Here is a 12260-nt window from a genome sequence, read left to right on the forward strand (position 1 = left end):
TACCTTATTTTGTACTATACTTAGATAATTTTTAAAATTAACATATTTTGTCATCAATCTTATCGTCAATTTTTAATATTATCTACTGTTGATTTGGCCATCAATTTTAACAATATTTTTTATAATATATTTATACTAATTAATTATAAGTCATTAGGATAGAATTATGCTTCCAAATTAAAATTATTTATTTCAAGTGTATATATAAATTCAACAACCATGCTTATGATGACATGTTTCCTTCTTTAATTTATTTTCCCCTAAAGATGTATAACTGCGCTCATTGCTCAATAGTCAATAGAAACACGTTGTTTAATGCATGGAATTGAATGGAATTGGTTTCGGTATCAAATGAATGTTAAGACGGAGTTTTTAAGGCTATTAATGAATAATCCTATTGCAAAGTGGTATTTTACAACTAAGGTAGTTGGATTGTTAACTGACTTCCGCGCCTATTTGATTTGATTAATCTTTTGATAGTCATCACTTATAAATGAAAAATCAAATATTTTTAATATAAGTTTTGTTTCATTCTCTCTTTATTTTAGCTCTTCACAGCAAAAATTACACCGTGCTCGTACAACCATCTAAGGCTCACCTATAACAAATTCAAAAGAATTACATTGGTTAACTAAGTTCTTTAATAAAATAATTAATGGAGCGTTATATGTAGAATTGATTCATAGCTTCGATTTTTTATTCTACCTGAGCAATAGTTTTTCCATGAGCTTGTGCCACCTCTTTGAGCACTTCACTATCCATAACATCGTTACTGTCCCAAGAGGTTCCTTTGGCTCCCAAAAGAGAATATGCAGTTACAATTATACTCTTGGCTTTGCAATATTCTGTTTAGATTCTTTTGTTGCCAAGAAGCATTCATCTCAACCTGTTGTGTATGTGTTTGTAGTATTTCCATTTATTAGTAGTGATCCAACACATGTTAATCTAAATACATGTAAATTAAAAATTTTATGGAGAATATATATAATTGGTTAATCGCAGGAGGAATTGTAGCGAAAGAAAGGAGATGTTTAAGTTTGTTGATAGAAAAATTGCTGACTTCAATTGATTTTGGAAGGCCCAATTTGTGACATTGTTCGAGTGAACTCCAAACCCCTTTTAAGTCAATTGGCAGCAAGTCATTTTCATCGTGATAAGAGGCTTTAAATAATTCGGACTTGGCACTCATTGGCCAATGAATCAAGTAGAGATCTAAGTATTGTAATCCAAGATTCCTGCCTATGCATTATCACAAGTCCATAAGTTATTCATTCGCATTTAGACATATTTTTTATTTGAGAATGGAAGATTCGTGTTCATTGCAAGGTTGCAAGGTCACCAATATGTCAAGTATTGAGTTGCAAATATTGGTTTTATGGACCGATCAAAATTCGATTCGTATTCATTGCAAGGTTGGCACAATCTAAACAATCTGAAAAGCATCATAGAATTACTAAACTTTCCTTCTTTTTGCATTTCATCCAGCCAACTCTATCGCGTGGTCAATGAATAATTCATAGAATCTAGTTGTATTTAATCCTGGTAGAATTTTAACATAATTGATTCTTATACGATTTTGTCATCATCAACATCAAGTCATAAGCATAAGCAGTGTTTGTTATGTAACTTCATCGCCATGTATAAAACCCATGTACAGGCTATATATTATTTATAAAATGTATATTTATCTATAGCAATAGATAAATTAGATACAAGATTGATAAAATAAACATACATTGCTCATAAAGCATTGCCAAACGGAATTTTACAAGAGATTCATTTGATAAATTCATTGGACTACTCCACACTTTGCATCCCTATTCATAAGAGTACTTATCCTTTTAAAACATGTTCAAGTAAGCCCTTCTGCAACCAATACCGTTGATTACTGGTTTGATATAAATGGTGCAGAGAATTTTATACACTCAAAATAGAACAATTCTCATCTTCTGTAATTTTTTTTTTTGGGGGTTTACCATCACTTGCTAGTGAACTAAAAACAACCATGCTAAAAGTAAGATTAAGAGAAAAAGTATATTATGTAACCAGCAAAATAAAATATCTAAAGTTTTGCATAACCAACTAAGAAATATTACTATTAGATTTTATTCAAAAGATATATTGGATTTAAAAAGAGACTAAACTTCATCTGCACTTTTCAAATGGCTTTCTCAATGTGTCAAGCTGTTCACTTGTATTCTTTCTTTGTTTGAATCCTCCGTGATGCTAACCTTTAGCAACATCAAGCTATAGACATGAAAAAGATCTAAACTTTGGAAACCTCACCACAAGACCGGTCTATAGGAAGCAACACAGTGATTAATGATTCCATAAGCATTGGCAAATTCAAATTTCATCATCCATATTCAAAAGTCAATGCAATGAAAACTAACGGGAATGATTTGGTGTAGAGCATAGGAGAATCGTTACATACCCTTTTCCTCCTTCTTCTCATCCTTATCCAATGTCACTAGGGAGTGGCAAGAGACTCTCTGTATACACAGCATCGGCTTCAAAGACGGGACCCAGAAAACATGGATATTTAAAATGTTGGAACCTCTCTTCTCTGAGATTATATATATAGACCTCCAATTTATGACAAGTATAACGTTGTCCAACAAGATTCATATCACTGGATAAGCACAGAGGCCGAAAGCCTGGGCAAGGAATCTGAAAGAGAGTCCAAGATGAGTGCACTTTATATGCTTTCATCACCCATATCTCAGTTTTATGGCTTCCCATAATTGTGACAATACAAAGATAGGCAGTCTCCTAGTAGGGCGAGACCTGGAAAGGGGCAAGCACTGATTCGCAGTTGTTCCCGCCCAGATATCCTTGAAAAAGTCCTCTCCTTGAGATCAAAGATAAAAATAGCATTCGTGTAATCTTCAAGATAGGAAGGAATAAGGGCCATTCAAGAACAACCCATGAGAACGCCAGGCATAAGAACGCAAGGGTTTTTTTTTTTTTGTTGGGGGGGGGGGGGGGGGGAGGTGCAGCATCGGAATAAATAAATGAATTAAAGGACAAGCAATTAAAGTGAGCTTTGCCATGCATATCATGGCAAGCTACAACAAGTAAGTAGTCATCCTTTGATGCATAATAACCAAATCCATACACATGGAATCCTATAGCCCTTGTCCTTACAACGAGAAACAATACGGGGCTAGGATATTTCTTTGCTGGATCCAGTCAGTGGATTCCATAGCATAAGAAAATTTTCCCATCGACGTAAGAGAACAAAGCCTCTGCACGATCTCAGGACCTCAAAATGAGGTGGTGATTTCATCTTGAAAGGGGGAAGACACCTTTCTTACTTGTAATGCATCATTGTTGTCACGAAATAGTGCGTCTAAGTCAACGAAGTAAACCACAGTGACTTTTTCTATGAAGACGTATGCGTTGGTGGAAGCGGGAGAGTGGTGAAAATGCATTTCAGCAAACTGTGGATCGGAAATGAAAGAGTACCAGAGCTTCGAAACGCACCTAAGGCGAGCGAGTTGTTTGGCCGGCACTCTCAGTAAGACTCTGTGAATCAACTCAACAGGGAGGATGTCGTATTGTCGTCCATGATCTCGTGCCGCTTCTCCATGCTAGATCCCTCTTTGGCTTTGTTCTTTTAGGGTTAAAACAAAACTTAAAACACAAGGAATTATGGCATTGGATTCCATGCTTCCATAACGTCATTAAATGGTCTATAACAAAATATGTTTTAAGTTTTTTTAATAATTGTTAAATAATTCTTATTTAATTTTAATTACAAATTAATTTTTTATATATTATTTAATTATAAAATCTATTTTTTATTTTATAAATTATTTTTTTATCATTCATCTATTATATTTATTGAGAATCAAAAACTAAAACAATAATAAATTAGATCTTCCATTAATCGTAATAAATATTTTACAATCTTAATCGATCATAATGTTATTATTGATCCAATTACATACGTATTGGGTTGGAAAAATCATGTTTGTTAGAAATACAATCGATTGGATGCACAAACTAATCGATTGAAATTCAGACTTTCCAAAATTCAATTGATTGGAATTGATACACAATCGATTGAATTTTGCAAGGCATATTGGTTTTTCTTATTCAATCGATTATCAAAGCAACCTGGTTTAGTTAATTCAAACAATTGGTTATGTTACCCTCAGTAAATTATTATTTTCGAAAACTCCATTTTTCAACTTTTAATTCTCTACATACGAGTTTTTTTATGCAAAACAAGTTCGCCGCACTATGATTTTTGGCGTGACATATTTTTGAGAATGTTTTTTATTTATCTCTTTTAATTTGTTAAATCCAATCAATTTTAATAAAATAATTATATTAACTAATTAATTTAATTAAATATTTAAATATTATAGAATTTAAAATTATGTATATCAATTAATTAATTTAATTTTTATGATATGAATATCTATCTATTATGTTATAATAAATCGAATTTAGGAAAAAAATCATCAATTTTATGTAATGAGTCAAAATCAAATCTTATAAATTTAATGACTAAATTAAAACAAGATAATTTATTAAAATTAAATATAATAAATACAATTTAATTTAATTAGTTAAAAATTAATTATTTTTCTGTCTTTAAATATAATAAAGATAAAAAAATAAACTTGTAAAATCATCCTTTATCAGTTTTGTTATTTTAACTCTTTTTTTTTCTCCTCTTTATATGTAATTTTATTTTACTTTAATTCTGTTTATTTTAGTCTTTTTTAAATATATTTTTATTTATATAGTTATTATCGATATGTCTGTTTTTATTTTTTGAATTAATTTTTAATTTTTTTATGCTTTAACAATTAGGAAAAAAAGAAAGCAATGAAGGAAAAAAAAAAGAGTAAACACTATAATAGGAGGTAGAGGCTAAAAGGCTAAACTAGCAACGTTATTTATCATCATTATTATTATTAAGATGAATTTTATAATTTTTTTTCTAGTATTTTTTAATATAAACTTTTATTATTATTTTTTTTTCAATTATAATTTTTTATAATAATTTTTTAATAGAATATTTTTTAATTTGTCTGATAAGTTTTTATTTTTCCATTATTTTGCCAAAAAATATATATTAAAAGAAAAAAAAGATACAAATTAAATTTTAAAATTCAAATTCAAACAAGATGCATAAAAGGTAACTATTGAAGATTTGAAGTCACCAAAATAAAATGCAATTATTGAATTGAGATTTAGAATTTATTTTAATAGATTTAAATTCTTTGTATTATTATTATTAAAAATTTTAAATACTATTATAAAATTTTAGATATTTTTTAACTTATAATTCTTAAATTAAACATTATACATTATATAGTATATTTAAAGGGTCCTATTTTCTTTAAAATAGATATAATATTATATACTTTTTTTAATATAAAGAATCTATAAAATTAACGCTTAAGTTACTATTAGTTACTAACAGTACATTAAGTTAACGCTTATAACTCTAATTTCGTTGGGATATATCTAATCTTATAAGAATAAGCATCACCTAAAAATTATTTATAAAATGTATATTTATCTATAGCAATTGGCAGTTCAGCACAATAAAACTTTTTTTTTTTTCCAGTAGTTTAAAACTAAACTAGATACAAGATTAATAAAATAAGCACACATTACACGATTAAACAGAGGCAAAAAGAAATTTTTAAAGACTCCACACTTTGCATCTTAAGTTTGCAGGAGAAACGTATTATCTAAAAAAGGACCTACAATTAAAAATTTTTGGATTGGGTTCATAAGATTATGACATAATAAAATTTGATGTTAAATTAACATAAGACAACAAAATGAATAAATGGGGAAAAAACATTTCATTCTTATAGCAAAAAGAGAGAGAGAGACAGAGTGCAAGCGAAACAATTTATAGGAGTAAATATCCTTTTAAAACATGTTCAAGTAAGCCCCTCTGCCACCAATACGGTTGATTACTGGTTTGATATAAAGGGTGCAGAAAATTTAAATACTCAACATATCTCATCTACTGTAAATTCTTTTTTTCTAGGTTTACCATAACTTCTAAAAACAACCATGCTAAAGGGTAAGATTAAAAGAAAAAGTTATGTAATCAACAAAATAAAACAACTAAAGTTCTGCATAACCAACTAAGAAATATTACTATTAGATTTGATTCAAAAGATATATTGGATTTTAAAGTTCATCTGCACTTTTCATGTTCTTCTCCACATGTCAAGCTGTTCAATTGTATTCTTTCTTCATTTGAATCCTTCTTGATGCTAGCCTTTAGCAACATCAAGCTGTTCAAACCATTCCTGAAGGCCTGCAAAAAAGCTCAACTGGTAAGAGTCAAAGCTTTAGACATGAAAACGATCTAAACTTGGAAACCTCATCACCACAAGACCGGTCTATAGGAAGCAAGACAGTTATTGTTAATGATTCCACCAGAATTGACAAATTCAAATTTCATCATCCATATACAAAAGTCATGTTTCATTGCAACTTGATGCATAATGCATATCACACATTATTTTCTCATTAATCACAATGCAATTAAAACTAACGGGAATAAATTGGTGCAAAGCATAGGAGAATAGTTACATACCGATTATCCTTATCCTTAATGTCACTAGGGAGCGGTAAGAGACTCTCTGTATAGACAGTGGCGGCTTCAAAACTAAGATTTTTAAAATGCTTGAGCAGGTCTCCTCTGACATTGTATATGAAAAACCCTATATTATCAATATCATAATCTTTTCCAATAATATCACCATTACTGGATAAGCACAATGGCTGAGAGTCTTGGCAAGGAATCTGATAGAGAGTCCAAGATGAGTGCACTTTATATTCTTTCATTACCCATATGTCAGTGTTACAGTAATCATCATTCCGATAATAAAAGGCTAGGCAACCTCCTAGTAAGGCGAGACCTGGATCGGAGTATGAAATCGATACCAGTTGTTCCGGGACAGACAACATTGAGAAAGTCCTTTCCTTGAGATCAAAGATAATAATAGCATACCTGTAATCTTTAAGATTGAAAGACACCCAATGAATAGCGCCATTCAAAAACAACCGACAAGAAAGCCGGGAATCAAAACGCAAGTGTTTGAGGGATCCAGCATCATGATAAATAAATGAATTGGTTCTCAAGGACAAGCAATTAAAGTGAATTTCGTCGTGCTTATCATGGCAAGCTACAACAATCAAGTAGTCATCCTGCATCATAACCAAATCCATGCACACACAACTTGTAGGGAAGCCAGTTCTTGTTCTTGTGCATACAAGAATCAATATGAGAGTAAGTTATCAATTTGCTGGATCCGGTCAGTGGGTTCCATACCACAAGAAATCTTGGGTGTTGATGTAAGAGAACAAAGCCTCTGCAGGATCCCAGGACCTCAAAATGAGGTGGTGATTTCATCTTCAAAGGGGGAGACACCTTTCTTACTTGTAATGCATCATTGTTGTCACTAAATAGTGCCTCTAAGTCAACCAAGTAAGTCACAATGCCTTTTTCTATGAAGAAGTATGCGTTGGTGGAAGCCGGAGAGTGGTGAAAATGCATTTCAGCAAAGTGTGGATCGGAAATGAGAGAGTACCATAGTTTCGAAACGCACCTGAGGCGGGTGAGATGTTTAGCCGGTACCCTCAGGAAAATTCTGTGAATGAACTCAACAGGGAGGATGTCATGAATGCTCTTCTTCTCCATGCCCTATTGCTCTTTTCGTTTGTGCAGTGTGTGCCACTTCTTATAATCTTATTATCCATGCTTTTGGCAATTTATATAGCAATTCACGAAACCCCGGGACTTGAAATTTTTACCTCGAAAACAAGAGACTTTGGAAGGGAAGGGTCAGTTTTGGACTTTTGATTTTTGAATTGACTATTCGAGGAAAAAAAGAAAATAGTTATTTGTTTTATCTTTTTTAAAACAAACAAGTGAAAAAAAAAAGTTATTTCATGAATAAACTTATAAACAAAAATTTTTAAATATTTAATTTTATTTAGTTAGGGAAAAGAAATTACTTTATACATTAAATTATAAAAAACGACAAGTTGAAAATACAGTTTCTATCATTTCAATTTTTTTAAAAACTTTTAAACTATATTCGTAATTTTACAAAATTACGATATTCTTTTTACAATTATACATGACTAAAAAAAATCTTGTTATTGCAAAGTAAACAAAGAAAAAGAAGTTTTAGAATTAGAGTAATAAAAAGATTCCTAGAAAGGTGTGTTATTAGTGGAATTTTTTTCCCTAAATCAAAATAATGACAAGCGTAAACAGCTTTGAGAGAATATAAAAATATAAATGAGGAGGAAAATTAGAATTTAGAGTAAAAGTTAAATTTTGGAAGAAAAATTAGGATTAAGCATATATAAATTATAATTATAATTATGTTATATGTAGAAAAACTGAAAAACATCACTTATCAAATTAATTAACCGTAAAAAATATACGTTAGAATGTAAAATAAATATTAAAAATAAATTAAATAATTTATGTATTTATATATAAATATATAATAATTAATTTAGTAGTTAATTTTATGGGTAACACCTAAATAAATCAGAGAGCCGCTGGTATTAAATCGAATCAATTTGAGTCGAATTAGTAGAGTTATTGATAAATCGAAGTTATTTTATTCGAATTACCAATGATTGATATTTGAAATATAGCCTATAAGTAGTAAATCGAATCAATTAGATTCGATTTACTGCTAATACAACATTTATATGTAAATTCGATTTACTATTGAACAACCTATATATAGTAAATCGAATCATCTTAATTTGATTTAGTACTGATAGAGATTATTGACATTTACTATTGTTGTTTATTATTTATTCTATATTAATTTTAAAACATAAATGTTAATAAAAAAATACTTCCATTTAAATTCAAATAAAATATCAAAAAATTAAAACGAATAAGAATAGAAATTCAATTTTTGTTTTTTAGTTTAAATTCCATAAAATCTATATTTTTATTAATTTATGAATTTAAAATGGAACAATAAACGATTTCTAAAAATTTACTAAAAGTCATTCTTTGACTTATTAGCTTCTAAAGAATCATTACCGAAACTTTTGATACTGAAAAAGTTAATATAAAGTATAACCCTCTAAAGTGACATGGGTTAAAATTTGAATTTTTTTAAGAATCAAAAGTAACAGATAATTATATAAATTAGCGAATTAGTTTTTTTATTAGTGCCAATTTATTTATTCAGTCTATAACAAAAAAAAATAATAATAATAAATAAATTTAATTTATCTGATCACTTTTAATAGTAAGTTAACTTTTAAAAAGTATTACACTTCCTACTTTACTTTAAATGCACCAGCTTTTTGACTTATTTGTGATCAACGATGAGTTATTCTAATTCTAAAACTTCTCTTTCTTTGTTTCGTTCCCGATTGTCATAAGATTTTTTTAGCTAGGTATAATTGCAATAAAAATATCATATCTCTATAAAATTATGAATATAACTTAAAATTAAAGCTCTAAAAGAATTGAAATGATACAAGTTTTCTTTTTACACATGTAGTTTTATATAATTTAATTTAAAAAGTTCTTTTTTCTCAATCTAAATAAAACTAAATATTTTTAATATTTAAAAAGGTTTCTTGAAAAGTTCATCGATGAAATAACTTTTACTATTTAATTTAAAAAAAAATAAAATAAATAAGATAAGATATGTTTTCGAATAGCCAATCCAAAAACCCTTCCCTTCCCTTTCCTTCACTAGTTTTATATTTTCAAAGCAATTTGAAGTTCGGGTTGAGTGAATTGATATATGAATTCAGCAATCCAAGCATAGATAAGAGGAAGAGGCTGAAGCACACAGTGAACAAAACAAAAGAGGAATCTACCATAGAGAAAAAGATGAATCACAAGAGCAAGAGCATTCACGACATCCTCCCTCTTGACCTGATTCACATAATCCTACTGCGGGTGCCGATCAGACATCTCGCTTGCTTCAGGTGCGTTTCCAAGCTCTGGTGCTCTTTAATTTCTGATCCAAACTTTGCGGAATTGCATCTTCACCTCTCTCTGGCACCCACCCATGGATGCCTGGTTCGGCTAAATGACTCCGTAGAAGCTTACCTTATTCACCTAGAAGAAGTATTTAATGGCGACAATTACCAACTGATGAAAGAGGTATCTTTCCCTTTCAAGAAGCAGCCACCTTCTGGGTTCTGTGTAATGGGATCCTGCAGAGGGTTTGTTCTCTTAAGCCGAGAGCCATATTTTTTTGTAGTATGGAACCCAGTCACCGGATTCAGAAAAAGAATATCTTACTCTTGCATGTTTCATCGTAGTAAGCTCAGGTGCTTAAAGTTTCCCCGTGATGCGCATCTGTATGGATTTGGTTATGATGCGTCACGCGATGACTATTTATTTGTTGTCGCTTCGGAGGATGGTGGCTGCCAACACTTAGATTGTTTGTGCTTGAGAACCAATTCATGGATTAGTCTTGATGCTGCACTCCCCAAACCATTGGATTTTATGAAGCGGCGACCTCCTGGGTTGTTCTTGAATGACTCTATTCATTGGTTGTGTTACTCCCATAAAGAACAATACAGTGAAAGTATTCTTACATTTGATTTGAAGGAAAGAAGTTTCTCAAATATATCTTTGCCCGAGCAACTCAGAATGCATGGTCGTACCACTGCCACAATTGTCACACTAGGAGGGTACCTAGCCTTGAATTATCAGGACTATGTTGAACGTAAAACACACATATGGGTGATGAAAGAATACAAAGTGCACTCATCTTGGACTTTGTATGAGATTCCTTGTTTAGAGTTTGAGCCTCTATGCTTATCCAATGGTAGTGCCATTATCGCACTAGATCCTACTACTCCGGTATGTGAACCATTAAAGTTTGCCAAATATAATATTAGAGAAGAGCTGCTCCAATATTTTACATGTCCTCCTCATCTTGGACAAGAAAGATACTTCTTTCCAAGTTATACTGTATATACAGAGAGTCTCTTGCTATTCCCTAATGATAATAATAAGCATAAGAATGAGAACAAGACCAATAATTTTATTTAACTCTTCTACTATGCTTTGCAACACATTATTCCTGCTAGTTTTTATTACTATTTTGTAATTAATGTAAAGTACTGAGCAAGATGCATTATGCTTCTTGTTGCATTTAGATGTGACTTTTGACTATCCATGTTGAAACTTGATTTATCAAATACTCCGGGGATTATTAGTCGCTATCTTGCTTTCTAAAGATATTTTTGGTAAAAAAAGTTAATAATTTCTTTTGCTTCTACTTTCTTTTACTTAAGCTTGGAATTTGAAATTGCTTTGAAAACAAAAAGACTAAAAGAAGGGAAGGATCCGTTTGGGATTGGCAATTCCTAAGAGAGACAGATTTTATTCTATATATTTAGATTTTTTTTAAAAAAAATATTGAAAGTATTTTTAGACTTGTTCAAATAAAAAAGAAAATTATTTTTTTAAATTTGGATCCTTTAAATTTTAAATTTTTATTTTATAGGGTAAAGTGTAATCTTTCAATTTTGAATAGTTTTTTTTATATATTTTTTTAATCCTATCTATGAAATAAATGGTGAGAGGTTACATTTACTTTTTAAAATAAAATTCAAAATTAAAAAAATCCAAATCCAATACAATAATACTAAAAAAATTAGGTATGAAAAATGTTGTTACTTGTTATCATGTGATTGTGAAAAAAAATACACTTACAAATTCAAACATTTACTAAAACAAATACTTCAATTTTTATAAAATATAGATTGCTAAATTAGTTTTTATTATAATTATTGTCATAGAATTTAATATGATATAATTCTTTGTTATAAGAGTTAATTATAAAATAAAAACATATTTATTATTTTTAATTATATTAAAAATTATAAACAAAAAAATTATAATATTATTTTTCACACACTACGCAAGTCTAAATCTAGTCAGTGATATTGAGTCTAAAAGTTTTTTTTTTCTTGATTTGCCATGATTTGCTTGTAAATGCCTAAAATTAATCGTGTTTAACAATGAATAAGATTAAAAAGAAAAATGTATATAATTGGCAAAATGAAACATTTTAAATTTTACATAACTTGATGCTCATTCTACTATATATCCCAAAAAGTAATGCCTATTACACCAAATAGCTAGTATAAAATTAACTTAGATCCTTTTTATAACAATTTAGGAGTAGTTCTTATGATACAGAATTAAAAATAGTTCTATAAAAACCCTTAGATACAAGGGATAGTAACAATGCTGA

At 29.7% G+C, this 12260-nt stretch overlaps 1 protein-coding gene and 2 pseudogenes across 2 annotated transcripts; 1 reads left to right on the plus strand and 2 right to left on the minus strand.

Moving 5' to 3' along the window:
- Nucleotides 1-452: 452 nt before the first annotated feature.
- LOC110271636 (NAD(P)H-dependent 6'-deoxychalcone synthase-like) lies at nt 453-1793 on the minus strand (annotated as a pseudogene).
- Nucleotides 1794-5931: 4138 nt separating this feature from the next.
- LOC110271368 (F-box protein CPR1-like) lies at nt 5932-7708 on the minus strand (annotated as a pseudogene). The gene is made up of 2 exons (XR_015880967.1): nt 6584-7708; nt 5932-6301 (listed from the first exon to the last, which is right to left on the minus strand). The product of XR_015880967.1 is annotated as an F-box protein CPR1-like (transcript).
- Nucleotides 7709-9742: 2034 nt separating this feature from the next.
- On the plus strand, nt 9743-11223 carry LOC110271638 (F-box protein CPR1-like). Its single transcript, XM_021122659.2, has one exon. The coding sequence runs from the start codon at nt 9875-9877 to the stop codon at nt 11048-11050; it is 1176 nt and encodes a 391-aa protein (XP_020978318.2). The 5' UTR covers nt 9743-9874; the 3' UTR covers nt 11051-11223.
- Nucleotides 11224-12260: the final 1037 nt, after the last annotated feature.

This window comes from Arachis ipaensis, chromosome B4 (assembly GCF_059453495.1).
Source record: "Arachis ipaensis isolate K30076 ecotype BB chromosome B4, ASM5945349v1, whole genome shotgun sequence".
Lineage (NCBI taxonomy): Eukaryota > Viridiplantae > Streptophyta > Magnoliopsida > Fabales > Fabaceae > Arachis > Arachis ipaensis.